This window comes from Eretmochelys imbricata, chromosome 2, assembly GCF_965152235.1.
Source record: "Eretmochelys imbricata isolate rEreImb1 chromosome 2, rEreImb1.hap1, whole genome shotgun sequence".
In the NCBI taxonomy this organism is placed as follows: Eukaryota; Metazoa; Chordata; order Testudines; family Cheloniidae; genus Eretmochelys; species Eretmochelys imbricata.
The window spans coordinates 244,702,080-244,719,865 of record NC_135573.1 but is presented as its reverse complement, the minus strand read 5'-3'; the positions used below and the strand labels follow the sequence as shown (position 1 = coordinate 244,719,865).

Genomic DNA, 17,786 nt, shown 5'->3' with positions numbered 1-17,786 from the left:
GTGGAGGGTGAGAAAACCTGGATTTGTGCTGGAAATGGCCTAACCTGACGATTACTTTAGATAAGCTATTACCAGCAGGACAGTGGGGTGGGAGGAGGTATTGTTTCATATTCTCTGTGTATATATAAAGTCTGCTGCAGTTTCCACGGTATGTATCTGATGAAGTGAGCTGTAGCTCACGAAAGCTCATGCTCAAATAAATTGGTTAGTCTCTAAGGTGCCACAAGTACTCCTTTTCTTTTTTAAAAAAAATACACTTTCTCTTCTCTTTGTAGTAGGCATTTATCCACTCTGACCATCATGCTGCTGACTGGGCAAGTATTTTAACCTTGTTATGCTATTAAGTACTGTTGTCACCCATCTTTAAAATGAGGCTATACTGGCCCAATATACTGATGATGCAAGTTCTGCTTCTATTTGTTAGACAGGAATGTCATTGCCACTGGAAATTAATTACATCTTGATAGGGGAAAAATGACTTCTCTGTCTGATATGAATATGGGGGAAGAATATAGACTAATAGTTTGATTATTTAAAATAAAACTTTTGCCTGTTTGGTTATGTGTGCCTATGTTGGGGGTGGCAGGAAAATTTCTGTTCAAGGCTCTATTCATTCCTGGTCTCCTCTTAATAATGAGAACAAATACATTAGGAAATGTTGTTCAGGTAATTTAGTAAAAAGCTCTTTACTATTCTGATCACAGGTCTGCCTTACTTTAGTCTCAGTATCAACTTCCCACCTTTTCCCACATAAATCAAGCCTCTTCTCATCTTCAGTGTGCCATTCCTCTCCTACAGCAAATCCCTCACACTTATCTCATACACCCAGCAACACTCCTACACCCCACCCAGGCTTCTATCCATATTACATATTTGTATTAATGTAATGCCTAGGAGGCCTGAGCAAATTGAGGTGCCATTATGTTAGGTGACCTACAGTAAAATAGTCCATGCTCCAAAGAGGTGACAATGTTAGCTTATGACAAGATTTAATAGGTGGGTGAAACAAAGAGGGAAAGGATGAGGTAAGAGTAATGCAACATGATCTAGGATAGATGAGGCATGAGCACAGTTGGTAGTGTCACGTTTTGGGGTGCAACCCAGACAACTGAGGACCTGTCACCACCTGCCCTGCAACTCTGTGTGCCTTAAATGGTATGCTGCTGTGGCTCACAGTACTGACACCAACAGCCAGCCTTACAAGCATGCAGGTCACACCCTGGCTTCCACCACCCAGTTACCTTTTTGCAGAGTGACCCTAACACCAAGTTCCAAACTATCTGTCTCTAGTATCCAGCCCTTTCCTGGAACACCCAGAGAAGTTAAGTTTATTGTTCCTTTAAAGAGTCAGTACGCTGCAGCTCATTAATTTAACTGGGGTTTGACAAAGTTTTATTTCAGTCACAGCACTGAATTGGTTTATAGAAAAAGTAGAACAAGTTTATTAAACAAGTCATAGGTTTAAGTGATACCCAGTATAAGGATAGAAAGGGTTACAAGTAAACAAAAGTGAAAATATGCTTCTAAGTCTAAAACTTAATTTCAGCAAATTACATTCTTTGCCTAAGCAGTTTCTTGCCTAAACTGTTCTTCAACTTCAGTCCCTTGGTTGAAGGACCCAACATTCTGTAATTTCAAGAGCTACAGCCTCTTGAATCTCCCAAGTGATGGACAACTACGGAGTTCTCCCCTTTTTATAGTCCAATAAACCTTTAAAATATCTTCTTTGAAAGATAAGCCCAGAAAAAGAGCTTCTCTCTTTCTGGGGTGTGGATTCCATGCTGTATTCCTCAAGTTCATCAATCCTGTTTCAAGATCCAGGAAGATTTCCTGGGGGTGCGGTCTCCATCCTCATGCTGACTCCAATGTGACTGGAGTTTCCATTGTTTTGATTTCACACTGGTTAATTTACATTGGAGACTGGTAGGTAGCTGCATTCTCTTCTATCTGGGAGAAAACCAGTTTCTCCCTTTGCTTGGTCACAGACATTAAAGCATAGTATCTGTGAGTATCCACAAGTCATCACGCTGTTAATGCATACATTTCTCAATGATATTAGTGTGACAAAGGGGAACTGTTCTTAATGTGTTCTCTGAATAGTGTGGGGGTGCCTCAGTTTCCCCTATGCAGTTCTTAAGTATCGAGGTGGTGGGATAAGGGTGTATGATTGTTGCAGAGCCCTAGAGGGCAGGTGTGTGCAGGTGTCTGGACATGGAGAATGGCCAACACCCTGTTTCCTGGCAACTGATGGCCTGGCCCTTCCCCCCTGAAAGGTGAGAGCTAAAGGGTTGGAGAACAAAGGAATCCAGTGACCTCCTGGCCCGGGAAAGGGACAAAGCCCAGAGGAGGAGGGGCTGGAGAGAGTTTCAGTTTGGGGCTGGCTGGGGACATGGAGTGAAGTGCAGACACGGTTGTCTGGCTCACTGCTGCCCCAAAATGGACCCAGCTGGGGGGTCCTGTACTCTGCACTTACAAGCTCTGTTTTAGACCGTGTTCCTGTAGTCTAATAAACCTTCTATTTCACTGGCTGGCTGAGAGTCACATCTGACTGCGGAGTTAGGGTGCAGGACCCTCTGGCTTCGCCAGGACCCCACTTGGGTGGACTCGCTGGGGGAAGCGCACGGAGGGGGAGAGGATGCTGAATGCTCTGAGGTCAGACCCAGGAAGGTGGAAGCTGTGTGTCCTGAAGACAGTCTGCTCACAGAAAGAAGACTTCCCCAGAGTCCTGACTTGCTTTGTAGGGAGCAGTTCCAGAACATCGCCCGGGGACTCTGACAATTAGTCAACAGGGTGTCCCAGACTTTCCTAAAAGACCTTGCTCAATACACTGTTATAATACAATTATTGTATGCAATCAGTTGTCAATTGCTTATCATTTGAGGTTCAGGCTCTCTGTCTCTTCAGTTAATCACAGAATATCAGGGTTGGAAGGGACCTCTGGCGGTTATCTAGTCCAACCCCCTGCTCAAAGCAGGACCAATCCCCAACTAAATCATCCCAGCCAGGGCTTTGTCAAGCCTGACCTTAAAAATATCTAAGGAAGGAGATTCCACCACCTCCCCTAGGTAATGCATTCCAGTATTTCACCACCCTCCCACTGAAAAAGTTTTTCCTAATATCCAACCTAAACCTCCCCCACTGCAACTTGAGATCATTACTCCTTGTGCTGTCATCTGCTACCACTGAGAACAGTCTAGATCCATCCTCTTTGGAACCCCCCTTCAGGTAGTTGAAAGCAGCTATCAAATCTCCCCTCATTCTTCTCTTCCGCAGACTAAACGCTCCCAGTTCCCTCAGCCTCTCCTCATAAGTCATGTGGTCCAGTCCCCTAATCATTTTATTTGCCCTCCGCTGGACGTTTTCCAATTTTTCCACATCTTTCTTGTCGTGTGGGGCCCAAAACTGGACACAGTACTCCAGATAAGGCCTCACTAGTGTTGAATAGAGGGGAATGATCATGTCCCTCGATCTGCTGGCAATGCCCCTACTTATACATCCTAAAATGCCATTGGCCTTCTTGGCAACAAGGCACACTGTTGACTCATATCCAGCTTCTTGTCCACTGTAACCCCTAGGTCCTTTTCTGCAGAACTGCTGCAGAGCCATTCGGTCCCTAGTCTGTAGCGGTGCATGGGATTCTTCCATCCTAAGTGCAGGACTCTGCACTTGTCCTTGTTGAACTTCATCAGATTTCTTTTGGCCCAATCCTCTAATTTGTCTAGGTCCCTCTGTATCCTATCCCTACCCTCCAGCGTATCTACCTCTCCTCCCAGTTTAGTGTCATCTGCAATCTTGTTGTGGGTTCAGTCCACACCATCCTCCAGATCATTTATGAAGATCTTGAACAAAACCGGCCCGAGGACCGACCCTTGGGGCACTCCACTTGATACCGGCTGCCAACTAGACATGGAGCCCTTGATCACTACCTGTTGAGCCCGACAATCTAGCCAGCTTTCTATCCACCTTATAGTCCATTCATCCAGCCCATACTTCTTTAACTTGCTGGCAAGAATACTGTGGGAGACCATGTCAAAAGCTTTGCTAAAGTCAAGGAACAATACGTCCACCGCTTTCCCCTCATCCACAGAGCCAGTTGTCTCGTCACGGAAGGCAATTAGATAAGTCAGGCATGACTTGCCCTTGGTGAATCCATGCTGACTGTTCCTGATCACTTTTCTCTCCTCTAAGTGCTTCAGAATTGTTTCCTTGAGGACCTGCTCCATGATTTTTCCATGGTGATTCGCAGGAAGCTGGGTGGTGGGCGGAGAAGCAGAGCTGGGTGTCATGTTCAGGGGAGGAGGCGGAGGTGGAGGTGAGCTGGGGCCGGGAGCGGCGCGGGGAGCTGCTGGTGGGTGCTTTGCACCCACCAAATTTTCCCCGTGGGTGCTCCAGCCCTGTAGCACTTTTGGCCAGTTGTTAAATTTAGAAGCCCTTTTAGAACTGGTTGTCCTGAGGGACAACCGCTTCTAAAAGGGCTTCTAAATTTAACAACCGGTTCTAGCAAACAGGTGCGAACCAGCTCCAGCTCACCACGGGTTATAGGGACCAGTAGCTGTCGCTTTTAGGATTGCAGGGAATGGCCTGGGTGCCTAGTGTAACCGGAGCAGGACAGAGGTAGGTCAAAGAGAGATGAGGGTATTATGTGCCACCTAGCTGCTTTCAGGGGTACTGCCCCTAGGTGCTGGAACTAGGGGTGCTGCTGCACTCCCTGGCTTGAAGTGGTTTCCACCATACACAGGGTTTACAGTTTGGGTCAATGGCTCTCAGCACCCCCCCTTAAGCAAATTGTTCCTGCACCCCTGTACTGCCCATCTTTTTATTGCCAGACCATGGAGGGCGAGGACAGGGAACAGCTCCCCGAGAGTCCCCAGACAGGCCCAGTCTACATTCCTCCCAGCACCTGCAGGCAGAGAGCCCTGAGGGCGGCTCAGGGCTGGTCTCTAGCAGGGGGAGTTGGGGGGAGGAACTGTGCAGCTCCCTCCTCCTGCGGCTCTGCCAGGAAACCAGCCGCGTCCTCTGCCCCCTCCCTCTTGCTCCAGCACAGTGACGGGAGAAAGGAAAGGAGGGGGCCGCCTTTGCACGTCTCCCCCTCTTCCCCACCCATTCTAGCCTCTCCCACCTTCCGCACCTGCCGGCCTCTTCTTCCATCACTGCCTCCCCCGCTGCGCCATCCCCACGCACGCTGCAGCATCCCAGCCCACTCCCCGCCCCCGCCCGCTGCAGGCTGCCGAGCGCCTTGGGTGGCGCACTTGCTCTCATTGGCTTCTCGCCCTGCCCTTCAGAGGGTGGAGCCGCACCGGCGCCGCGGTTGGGTTGCTCTGTGCAGAGCTGCCCGGGGTGGGCGGGGGCCGGAGCGGAGGGGGCTGGAGCCGGAGCAGCAGCAGCAGCAGCAGCGGTGGCTGGGGCGGGATGTGAAGGCTGCGCCTCTCCCGCTTTGTCTGCACGTGTTTTATGCCGTAGCGTTTCTGTTCCGGGTTCCCTCCCCAGGGCAGAGTCCCCGCAGTCAGGGACTCCCTCCGGCGCCGCCCAGGGACCTCGCTCGCTCTCTCCATCCCCCAGCCGGGCAGGGGAGCTGTGCAGCCGGCCCGCAGCTCGCTCCCTCCCCTCCCAGCACCATGGCGGACCAGCCGGCGGATAAGAAGTTCTTCGAGAATCTCTCGGGCGCAGGGAAAGCCATCGGGGTGCTGACCAGCGGCGGGGATGCGCAAGGTGACTGCCCGTGCAGCTGCGGGGGGGGGGTACGGAATGGCTGTGGGAGGTATTGGGCAGCATGGATAATGTGGGAGGGGGCAGTACAAGTGTGTGTGTTTGGGGAGGGGGGAGTGCATGTCATACGGTACATTTGGGGGGAAGGAAAGGGGCAATGCGGTAAAGGGGTGCATCGGGCAGGGGTGGTAATGGAGACGGGCCGGGTGCTCATGTGGCGGTGGAGTGGGCATGGGTGGGAGGTGCCTGGACTCTGGGGGCCAGTGGGTGGGCAGGCAGCATGCACACTCGGGCAGGAACACGTTGGGCAGTGAGGTAGGGAGCAGATGGGGCACTGGACCTGGGCTAAAGGGGGCAGGTTAGCCAGCAGGGTGGGCCGGCGGAGAGTGCCGGTTCCACTGATCTCGGGCTGCTTTACTGAGATCAGTGTAAAAAAAATAAAATCGTCCTTTTGCCTAACCTCTGTGTCTGGGCTGCACACGTGCCTAGATAGGCAGGGCGGCAACAAGCTGCCTCCCCTCATCCTCCCTCCTTCCCTCGTCACATTTTCAAACGTGTGACCTCTTCTGAACGTGCCTTCTGCAGGGCAGGGAACCGAAAGCTCCAGTAACTGTATCCCCGAGACGCCTTTCGGGGGATGGCGGGGAGAGGGGAGGATGGAGAAAGGGCTAGTGAGTGGCCAACATGTGAGGGGGATGGGAGAAGGTGGTGGTAGGAGACTTGCTGCATTGCACATGGGGAGGGGAGCTGTCTGCCGCTGGGGCAGTGCCGCCGCTCACCTCATCCGCCTTTCACTTCGGTCTTTGACGAGGCTCAGGAGCAGTAGTTTTGCATTCCTGACAACGGTTTAGGTAGCTGACACCCGCGCAAGATTAATACGTTGCAGATATCCCTTAGCTTCGATCGGGAAACCGTCCAAAGCAAGGGTAGCAGGGGTTTAATGTTGGGGCTTAGAGACGAAGGACCTACAGAAATTGAATCAAAGGGCGACCAGGGAACGGGAGAACGGGTTGAAATGTACTAACCTGGTCATGAGGTCCCTTCTCAGGCCCCCTCCCACGTGTGTCTTCGAATTAATTTATGTATGTTATTAACAGTTCCATCTTGGGTTGCTCAAGGCGCAGATTCTAGATGGGTGATGCGGGGCAATATTTTAAAAGAAAGGCTCTCGATCCCCTTAGCCAGAAGGAGAATTATCTCGTTTAATGTGCACCGCTGCCATCATTCCCCATAGCCGCCTCCTGGGTGACATTAGTTTTGCTGCAGCTCCGGGAGCGCGTTGGGAAGTAGTTTAATCCGGTATCTGCCAGTTTCGCTGCAGATCGGGAGTATTTCAGGAGCGTGGGGCGCGGTGCAGGGGACAATCTGTGTTGTCCTTTGCATTGGGGATGGGGACCGGGCCTCCCCGCCAGTCTTTCACGTGGGTGGGGGTGAAGAGAGAAGTATGGTTCCTGCAGATGTGCTTGTGGGTGGAGGGAGTTGTGAGAAGAGAGACTCTTCTGGGTGTGTAAGGGTTTGGAGGAGCGGGGACTAGTTCCCCCCGCTTCTCTCAATGAATGTGTAAGGAGAAAGCCTCACTCTCCTTGATAGGTGTGTGTTTGGGATGCGGGGGGACCTGTCCTGTCTTCCCTCCCCGCCCCCTCTTTCCCTAGTGCGTAGGAGAATGCTAGTTTGCATGGACCAGTCTCTCCTGGCTCACTCCCCGCCTCCAGTGTGTACGTGATCCGCGGCCAGTCGTTGCGGATTCCTTTGTGCGTCATATCTCTGCTGAAGAAGCATCCTTCCTCCCTCCCCCTGGAGTAACGGGATGCCTTGGGGTTTTACCTGGGGTTAGCTAACCCCTTCCACAATACGGGGGCAGAAGGGATCTGCCACCCCAGAGAACGAGGCAGGCAAGCTGCTTCCCTTGACAATCAGCGACTGGCTTGGCTCCTTTTGCAGCCGTCCGCCCTATGACGGTGGTCCCAGTTGTGCTGAAATCATTCCAGGAGCCGTCGGGATCCGGGCACCTGAGCCCTCCTAGCGCCATTTTCCTTTGAAACTGGGACAGTGAGTTCCTCGGAGCAGCATAGCAGCACGTCCAGCGAGAGGCTGAGCCCTGCCACTCGCTTCCGCCTGGCTGCGGATCACATCACGCAGGAGCAGCGCCTTTAAAAAAAGAAAAAAAGGGTCTGACATCGCTGTCTCCACCGGGCGCTATAGTGCAACATTTAAACAACTCTCCAAAGTAAATCGATCGGCCCTAGATTCGATTCTCTGCAAAGTGTAGCAAAAAATAAAAAGGGAGGAGCGTTTGGGGAGCCCTGCCCAAGCTCCGGGACTGTTTTGCAAAGCCTATGAGCAGGGTACGCTGGATGTCGTCCAAGAGGTTTTGTAGGCAACATCCTTTCATTTCTTTCAGGAGAAGCGAGACTAAACCCAACCTTAGGGCTTCAGTGGGTCTGTCTGAGTGGCATTAAGGACTCATTTACATAACTGGGTTGGGATTTGGGAACAGTTCAGAAGACTGAAGTATACAACCTCCATTCTGCATCACATCCTGGGAGGGGAACAGAATAAGGAGGCGTATGAGTCATGACCTTTCAAAGTCATTTGTACCACGTGGGGCCGAGGCTAATGTAGAGAGAATATTGAGGTCTGTAGTTGAGAGTTTTTATATTAAAAACAAGCAGATTAACAGTTTTGGAAGAACTAAGTTGTACAAAGTAATCCTGTTTTAAATTGGGAGGATTTTCTATTCTTTAACTGATTTTCCATGCCCCATTTGCTTTAACTTCTTGAATATTTACAACAGAAATTTGTTTCTACGGACAACAGGAATGGATATCATTACAGTGACACCTGTTAGTGCTGCATTATATGATGGCTTCTGAGTTTTCCCCCACTGTTAACCTGTATTTTCACTGAAGCAGCAGGCACATGTCTACACTGTTGCAGGCAGATGCTTGACCTAGAAAATCTCAGCCCAAGAGTTTACTACTTTGGGTGTTTTTTGTACTTTTTAATAATTTAAAAGTGGCCTTCTTTAAAGTGAAAAATTACATGTCTTTTATATTTAAAGTATATATTAATGTTCAAGATGTGGCATCTTCAAATTTACAATTGTTAATCTCCTTAAGGGTTTTTTAGTGTGTATATAGTATTATGGGTCCAAGATGCTTAAATCTGTATTAATACACATTCACAGCACATACTATAGCAGCTCCCTTGCAACAGTCAGGATTTAATCAGTGTATTTACAGTGTAGATGTACTTTCCACCATTTTGTGTGGTGGATATAAGCAGTGTATTGGGGATTTAGTGTAAGTGAAAATGTTACAAATAATTTGTGCTTGTAAAGTGTACTCTGTACTTGCTGTGTCAGCACTACAATTTTGGCCACCCAGCTATTAAATGGGGAAAGAAACCCAGTAACTGGTATTCTGTCTCTTGATGTATATTGTGATTGAACATTGACAGCTGATTCTCAAGGATCTATCAGCTTGATGTGCCAGATTCTGGACTGCATCCAAATGTGGTTGGTGCAGTTTTGGAGGGAGGGGCATGGGAAAGGGGTCTTTAAGCAGCTCTTATGCCGTCAGATACTGGGGTTTGCACGTCATGGGTTGGTCCTTGGCAAAATGTAGAACAGTCTCAGGGCTACTTTATGTCGGCTGTCAATGACCCCCCCAAGGCCATTCTGCCAGTTACAAGTCACTGAGGCACGAAGAGTGTCCCCTAGGCAAATTGTTAATGTTAGGACCATGGGGAGGGTGGTAGAGGAACAGCAATTACAGTGGCCCAGGATCCCTTATATAGAGGGAATTCTGTATTGGCTAGGGCTAACAGATTGGTGGGACAATGTAAAGTGGCCAGGGAATAGCTGAGAATCTGGACTGCTGTTCTTTAAAACTCCAGTGTAACCTTAACCACAAAACAGAATGTTCGGGTAACTTCAAGGTTTGAATGCTGTGAAAGATAATCTGAGTGAGGGGCCTGAGACTGTGAATTCCGTGTGCAGGTGCATTGGGCTGTTGGTCCCGCTGTGTTGGGCCTGGACATGTTAATACTGGCACTGGTGGATGAATTTATACACCAGCCACTGGCTCCTGAGGTGTGGATCCTCTTTCAATAGAATGTCACCCTCCCCTTATTCTCTGTCACCCACAGGAAGTGAGTTGTTCTGTGTGTTTTAGAACATAAAAATCTAAATGACAGTCGTGTAAATTTATATACTTGCCTCAGCTCTTCCTCACCCCATCCCTTCATTTGCTTGTTACTCTTACTCTTTGGTTTTGAGCTCTTAAAGTTAAGAGCTATGTCATGTTTTTTTATTTGTATGGTAAAACACCTAGCACACTTTTGGGCACTAATGAAATAGTCATAGCCTTCTGGGTTACACAGCCCAGAGTCCAGATCATGGCTCTGTGGTAGGCAGACCTGTGCAGCAGTTTCATCACCTACTGCTTTACAGTCTTATATTGCCCCAGTCCATTACATGCCCCCCCCAAAGAAAACAAACCCTTTTCTGCACCCAAAATTGTAGAATTTATATGTATATTGTATAATAGTTGCTAAGTGTGTTATGTATATACATAATTTGAAGATAGCTTCATGGATTTGTTTTACATTTTGTAAATAAATCTGAAGAATAATTTATTTGCTAAAAAAGTTGACATGTCATGTTTCAACATACATTTTACAGATAGGAAATGAACATTTTATAGTTAATGGCAATTTGTATAGACTTTTTCAGTATTCACTGTATCTGGTGTTTTGGAGATGTTACTTCTAAAATTAAAAAAGTGACTTGTGTCACAAATCAATTTCTAAGTGCTTGGTGCTAAATTTTTTTTTTAAGAGGCAGAGAAGGCATTTTGAGGGGAAACAAGCCTAAAATGCCCAAGATGCTATTGTGTGTGTGTATATATATATGTAAAATTATTTCTCTAAACATATGCAGTATAGAAGACATGCTAGCATATGCATTTACACAATAGAATATCTTGTTGGAGAGGGTTCAGAGAAGAGCCATGAGAATGATTAAAGGATTTTAAAACCTGCCTTATAGCGTAAGACTCGAGCTCAGTCTATTTAGTGAAAGAAAGAGAAGGTTATGGGATGACTTTATTTAAATCTATAAGTACCTGCATAGGGAACAAGTATTTAAAAATTGGCTCTTCAATCTAGCAGAGAAAAGTATAACACGATGAAAAGTATAACAACCTTCAATGGCTGGAAGTTGAAGCTGGACAAATACAGATTGGAAATAAGGTGTATATTTTTAACAGTGAGAGTAGAATCATAGAATCATAGAATATCAGTGTTGGAAGGGACCTCAGGAGGTCATCTAGTCCAACCCCCTGCTCAAAGCAGGACCAATCCCCAATTAAATCATCCCAGCCAGGGCTTTGTCAAGCCTGACCTTAAAAACTTCTAAGGAAGGAGACTCTACCAGCTCCCTAGGTAACGCGTTCCAGTGTTTCACCACCCTCCTAGTGAAAAAGTTTTTCCTAATATCCAACCTAAACCTCCCCCACTGCAACTTGAGACCATTAGTCCTTGTCCTGTCATCCACTACCACTGAGAATAGTCTAGAACCATCCTCTCTGGAACTCCCTATCAGGTAGTTGAAAGCAGCTATCAAATCCCCCCTCATTCTTCTCTTCTGCAGACTAAACAATCCCAGTTCCCTCAGCCTCTCCTCATAAGTTATGTGTTCCAGACCCCTAATCATTTTTGTTGCCCTTCGCTGGACTCTCTCCAATTTATCCACATCCTTCTTGTAGTGTGGGGCCCAAAACTGGACACAGTACTCCAGATGAGGCCTCACCAATGTCGAATAGAGGGGAACGATCACGTCCCTCGATCTGCTCGCTGTAACCCTACTTATACATCCCAAAATGCCATTGGCCTTCTTGGCAACAAGGGCACACTGCTGATTCATATCCAGCTTCTCGTCCACTGTCACCCCTAGGTCCTTTTGAGCAGAACTGCTGCTTAGCCATTCGGTCCCTAGTCTGTAGCTGTGCATTGGGTTCTTCCGTCCTAAGTGCAGGACTCTGCACTTATCCTTATTGAACCTCATCAGATTTCTTTTGGCCCAATCCTCCAATTTGTCTAGGTCCCTCTATATCCTATCCCTACCCTCCAGCGTATCTACCACTCCTCCCAGTTTAGTATCATCCGCAAATTTGCTGAGAGTGCAAACCACACCATCCTCCAGATCATTTATGAAGATATTGAACAAAACCGGCCCTAGGACTGACCCCTGGGGCACTCCACTTGACACCGGCTGCCAACTAGACATGGAGCCATTGATCACTACCCGTTGAGCCCGACAATCTAGCCAACTTTCTACCCACCTTATAGTGCATTCATCCAGCCCATACTTCTTCAACTTGCTGACAAGAATACTGTGGGAGACTGTGTCAAAAGCTTTGCTAAAGTCAAGAAACAATACATCCACTGCTTTCCCTTCATCCACAGAACCAGTAATCTCATCATAGAAGGCGATTAGATTAGTCAGGCATGACCTTCCCTTGGTGAATCCATGCTGACTGTCCTATGCTGATCACTTTCCTCTCATGTAAGTGCTTCAGGATTGATTCTTTGAGGACCTGCTCCATGATTTTTCCGGGGACTGAGGTGAGGCTGACTGGCCTGTAGTTCCCAGGATCCTCCTTCTTCCCTTTTTTAAAGATTGGCACTATATTAGCCTTTTTCCAGTCATCCGGGACTTCCCCCGTTCGCCATGAGTTTTCAAAGATAATGGCCAATGGCTCTGCAATCACAGCCACCAATTCCTTTAGCACTCTCGGATGCAACTCGTCCGGCCCCATGGACTTGTGCACGTCCAGCTTTTCTAAATAGTGCCTAACCACCGCTTTCTCCACAGAGGGCTGGCCATCTATTCCCCATGTTGTGATGTCCAGCGCAGCAGTGTGGGAGCTGACCTTGTTAGTGAAGACAGAGGCAAAAAAAGTATTGAGTACATTAGCTTTTTCCACATCCTCTGTCACTAGGTTGCCTCCCTCATTCATTAAGGGGCCCACACTTTCCTTGGCTTTCTTCTTGTTGCCAGCATACCTGAAGAAACCCTTCTTGTTACTCTTGACATCTCTCGCTAGCTGCAGCTCCAGGTGTGATTTGGCCCTCCTGATTTCATTCCTACATGCCCGAGCAATATTTTTATACTCTTCCCTGGTCATATGTCCAACCTTCCACTCCTTGTAAGCTTCTTTTTTATGTTTAAGATCCGCTAGGATTTCACCGTTAAGCCAAGCTGGTCGCCTGCCATATTTACTATTCTTTCTACACATCGGGATGGTTTGTCCCTGTAACCTCAACAGGGATTCCTTGAAATACAGCCAGCTCTCCTGGACTCCTTTCCCCTTCATGCTAGTCCCCCAGGGGATCCTACCCATCCGTTCCCTGAGGGAGTCGAAGTCTGCTTTCCTGAAGTCCAGGGTCCGTATCCTGCTGCTTACCTTTCTTCCCTGTGTCAGGATCCTGAACTCAACCAGCTCATGGTCACTGCCTCCCAGGTTCCCATCCACTTTTGCTTCCCCTACTAATTCTTCCCGGTTTGTGAGCAGCAGGTCAAGAAAAGCTCTCCCCCTAGTTGGCTCCTCTAGCACTTGCACCAGGAAATTGTCCCCTACGCTGTCCAAAAACTTCCTGGATTGTCTATGCACCGCTGTATTGCTCTCCCAGCAGATAACTGGAAAATTAAAGTCACCCATGAGAACCAGGGCGGGCGATCTAGTAGCTTCTGCGAGCTGCCTGAAGAAAGCAATTAATTAACCACTGGAACAACATATGAAGGGTTGTTGTGGATTCTTCATCACTGATGATTTTTTTAAATCAGGATTGGATGTTTTTCTAAAAAATCTGCTCTAGGAATTAATTTGAGGAAATTCCATGTCCTGTGTTATACAGGATGTCAGACTTGAGGATTGTAAAGGTCCTTGGAATCTATGGATATATAAATAATTTGGTAATAATTTTGTGCTATAGCAGTGCTTTTGTGTTTAGGAAACAATCTTTCTAAAAAGAAAATGGTAATTCAGAAGGATTTTAATTATGTTGCCATATTTTAAATGGCTATTTTAGCCACAATTTAGTCTCTAAGCCACTGTTGAAATCCTCTGTGTGTATCGTTGGTGTACTGAGTAATGAGGACCAAGTCTCGTGACTACTGAGTACATCCATTTTCCAGTAGTAATTATACAATTACATTTCATAGATACTCTAATGGAAATGCTGGTTGTAAGAAGCCAAAAGGTAATGAAATAAAACATTGTTTACCAGTGTTTTATTAGTCAAGTTGTGCTTCAGGAGAGACTTCATGCTTTCCTCTGTAGATATCTTTTTATATATTTGAATGCACTCTGGCCAAAATATTCAGATGTAAGTACCCAATGGTAGGTATTTAAAGCCCTATATAGGTTTTATGACATCACTAGATTATTCAATACTGAACAGCAACAGATTCTTCAGTGTAAGCTCTGAGGACTGAACACTTCTGGAAATTGGCTAGGTGCTTGCCTTTAAGCACCCAAGTCTGAAAGTATTGCCATCTGTGCACAGAGGCAAACAGATTCCAAGGCCTGAAGGGACCATTGTGATCATCTAGTCTAACCTGTATAACATAGGCCGTAGAACTTGTCCAAAATGATTCCTAGAGCAGATCTGTGAGGAAAAAACATTTAGTCTTGATTTAAAAATTGCGAGCCATGGAGTGCAAAATGGTCACACAGTGTTGAGCAATGGTAACGTGTATATTAAATAGCCAAGTTATAAATTTTCAGTGAGGGTATACAGAATGGCCTGAGGCAATGGTTCTCTTCTCCATACTGGCAATCCATGATGCAATAGACAAAAGCTTTGGGATCCATCCACCTCTTATTTAGGCTACCTATACAGTATGAGCCAAGGGTGTGACTCATGCGAGCTGTCATTGAGCTAGGGTGAGTGTGAATAGCAGCGTAGCTGCTGTAGCATGAGTAGCAGTAGTAGAGGCATGGTGTAGCTGTGCCTCATACAACTTGCCTGAAGCTTATGGGTCTGTACTCGGCCTGACTCAACCATGGCCTCCGCTACTGCTCCCCATGCTACAGTGGCTACACTACTAGTTATACTCACTCTATTCCATGTGAGCTAGCCTGAGCATGTGTACAAGAATAGGAGAATCACAGCCCTACCTCATAGTATAGGTGTAGCTTTAGACAGAAGGGGGAGAGTAGTTGTAACCTCTTGAAACCTGGTTACAAGCCTAAGTGTTGCTCACATATCCGCCTTTTGAGCCACTTCCTCTGACATGGCTTTCATACTTCGAGATTTACGTAATTGTATCAATAGGAAAACACTCATGAGTTTGGGGTCATCTTCCTAAAATGTCGTGTAGAAGTAATTTAAGTAGTTAGTTGGATAAACAAGTTGTTTATTGAAGAAAACTGTATGCTTAGAGTACTCTGTGGGACAGTTGCACTGTAAATCTTTTGAGGCACTGAAGTGGAACTATTGCTTTACAAATAATAATTATCAATCTAAGTGTTTGGTAAAAGTTGTGAAATTCTCACTGATGACTGGAAAACCAGGTTGTGTAAATGCCTTATTGTTTATATTAACCCAAGCTGATATTCCTGGACTAGAATCTTCCCATCTTTATCAAATAGACATGGAAAATGTAAATGTGTGGAAACAACCCTGGATTTTTATATACATTTTTAGCTTTGCATTGGCATCCTGTTTCAAAAGTAAACTTCTCAAACTGAAAGGAGCAGCGAGTTCTTAAAATGGAAACAGAAAAGAGAAGTTGGTTTAAAATGAATAAGCATGGAACCGGCAAAAAAATGCTGCTTACACTGAGAAGGAAATGAATAATTTAACATTAGAAAAAGTTTAGTACTAAAGCAAATTATATTTTCTGAGCCTTTTAGTCATGTAACTTTTTTAGTGAATTTGTTACCTGTCTTTTGAAATGGTACATCTGTTGTAACTCTGATTTTTTTGGTGGAGTTGAGTTCCTCAGCATTAGGAAAACTGCTCAAAATGAATACATGTAAAATCATATAAACAGACAAGAAAAAAAAAGTTTGAACTGAAAAAAAAAAGTGTCTTACATAACAAATAGGGCTAAAACACACATGTAAAACCATACAGTAACTAAAATGTACTGCATCAGTAGAGACCCTCTACTTTATTAAAAAAATGAGCAAAATAGTGTTCAAAAACGTTTTCCTTTCCCCTCACACTTTTAATGAAGAAACTGTTACAAAGGTTAATCAACCAAGGGAGAAAAATCCTATTTAACATCAGGATACCTGAATTAGTGGGATTTAGGAGCCTCTTATCCAATCATTGTGTATGAGACGGCTATAACTGCCAACTCTAAAGGGTCAGAGAAATCAGTATTTTATGCTTAATTTATTTTTTATTGATTTAAGTTGCCTTTCACCATAGCAATTAGGTGCTTACTTACATCGAGCAGCCAGCAATGGGTACTAATAATGAATCACCGCTGCCGTCTCCTGAAATGTTAGCGTATATGCTGGCACCAAGTCAAAAAGTTTAAAAAAAAAAAAAAAACCCAAAAAAAAAACTCAAACGAAGGTTAAACAAGTTTCTAATAACATGTCCACGCTTGGATTCTGCTCACTTACCAACAATGAGGGAAAGATAAGTCACCTTACCATTATTATTTGTACTCCCATAATGCCTAGGGGCCCTAGTCATGGATCATGTCACTATTGAGCTAGTGTTGTACAAAGTGTGGCGGTCTCATTGTCTGACCTTATAGTCCGTCTCCCCAGTGGCTTCCACTATCTCATATGGTCCATGCCAGCTGGCTAGGAGTTTGCTTTCTGCTGTCGGCACTATCACCATCACCCGTTCCCCTGGCTGAAATCTCTGTAGTTTCACCCAACGGTTGTAATATGTCCGCTGGGCCTCTTGTGCTTTTTCCAAATGTTCTCGTACTATAGGGGTTACTCGAGTTATTCGCTCTCTCATCTGTGTCACGTGCTGAATGACATTCTTTCCTGGGTTGGGTTATTCTTCCCAGTCCTCCTTTGCAATATCTAATATTCTGTGTGGGTGGCATCCGTATGGTAGTTCAAAGGGAGAGAAACCACTGGACGCCTGGGGGCTTCCCATATAGCAAACATTAGATACGGTAGAAGGGTATCCCAGTCTTTTCCATCCTGTACTACCACCGTCCGGATCATACTTTTAAGGGTACGGTTAAACCGCTTGACCAGTCCATCTGTTTGTGGATGGTAGACTGAGGTCCGTATGGCCTGGATGCGGGGTAGGGTTTTTGCTACTGCCTTGGATGTGGGGTTTCTTAAAGGAACGGTTTCTGGATACCGCATGGCATAGTCAAGGATGACTGGTACGTTTCGGTGGCCCCACGCCAATCTTTCCAGTGGGCCCACTATGTCCATGGCTATCCTCTCGAAAGGGACTTCAATAATAGGCAAAGGTACTAATGGGGCCCGCAAATGAGGTCAGGGGCTATGCAACTGGCATTAGGGCAGGAGGCACAATCGCGCTGGACCTCTGCACCTATTCCTGGCCAATAAAACCTTTTCAGGATTCTGTCCAGTGTCTTGTCTACTCCTAGATGTCCCCCAAATAGATGACTGTGAGCTAACTCTAGTACTGCCCTTGTGTGTTTCCGTGGGACTAAGAGTTGCTCTACTTCTTCCCCTCGTAGTTGCTTTATGCTGTACAACAGATTGCGTTTGAGCACATAATATGGCCTTGGGCCTTTGGTCTTTCCTTCTCTGGGTACGCTATTTACTTGCACTACCTCCTCCCTCACATTCGCATATAGTGAGTCATTGGCTTGGTCCTGCCCGAAATCCTCACTTGCGGTACCAATCTGACCTAATTCCAGGGGGCCTGTTTCTACTCCGCCCCCTGGGTTGCCACTACTTGGGCTAGGAACCTCCTTAGAGTCCAAACTGGCCTGAATATCTCCTGGCCTCCTGAACGGGTTCTCCTACCAACAAGGGAGGTTTTCAGGTTCTCTGCTAGAATCCTGGTCCCTAATCTTTTATCTGCCCTCCTTTCCTGCCTATACTTTTGGCGTT

At 46.5% G+C, this 17,786-nt stretch overlaps 1 protein-coding gene across 7 annotated transcripts in view; it reads left to right on the top strand.

The window, feature by feature from the left end:
- The first annotated feature begins 5,356 nt into the window (after positions 1-5,356).
- PFKP (phosphofructokinase, platelet) overlaps positions 5,357-17,786 on the top strand; it is an 85,997-nt gene continuing 73,567 nt past the window's right edge. For 3 of the 7 annotated variants that reach the window (XM_077808327.1, XM_077808330.1, XM_077808324.1), the window contains exon 1: positions 5,357-5,709. In XM_077808327.1, the coding sequence (XP_077664453.1) occupies positions 5,616-5,709 (94 nt within the window). In that variant the 5' untranslated portion in view covers positions 5,357-5,615. The remainder of the gene's footprint in view (positions 5,710-17,786) is intronic. The other 4 variants (XM_077808329.1, XM_077808328.1, XM_077808326.1 and 1 more) reach the window with 2 other exon arrangements.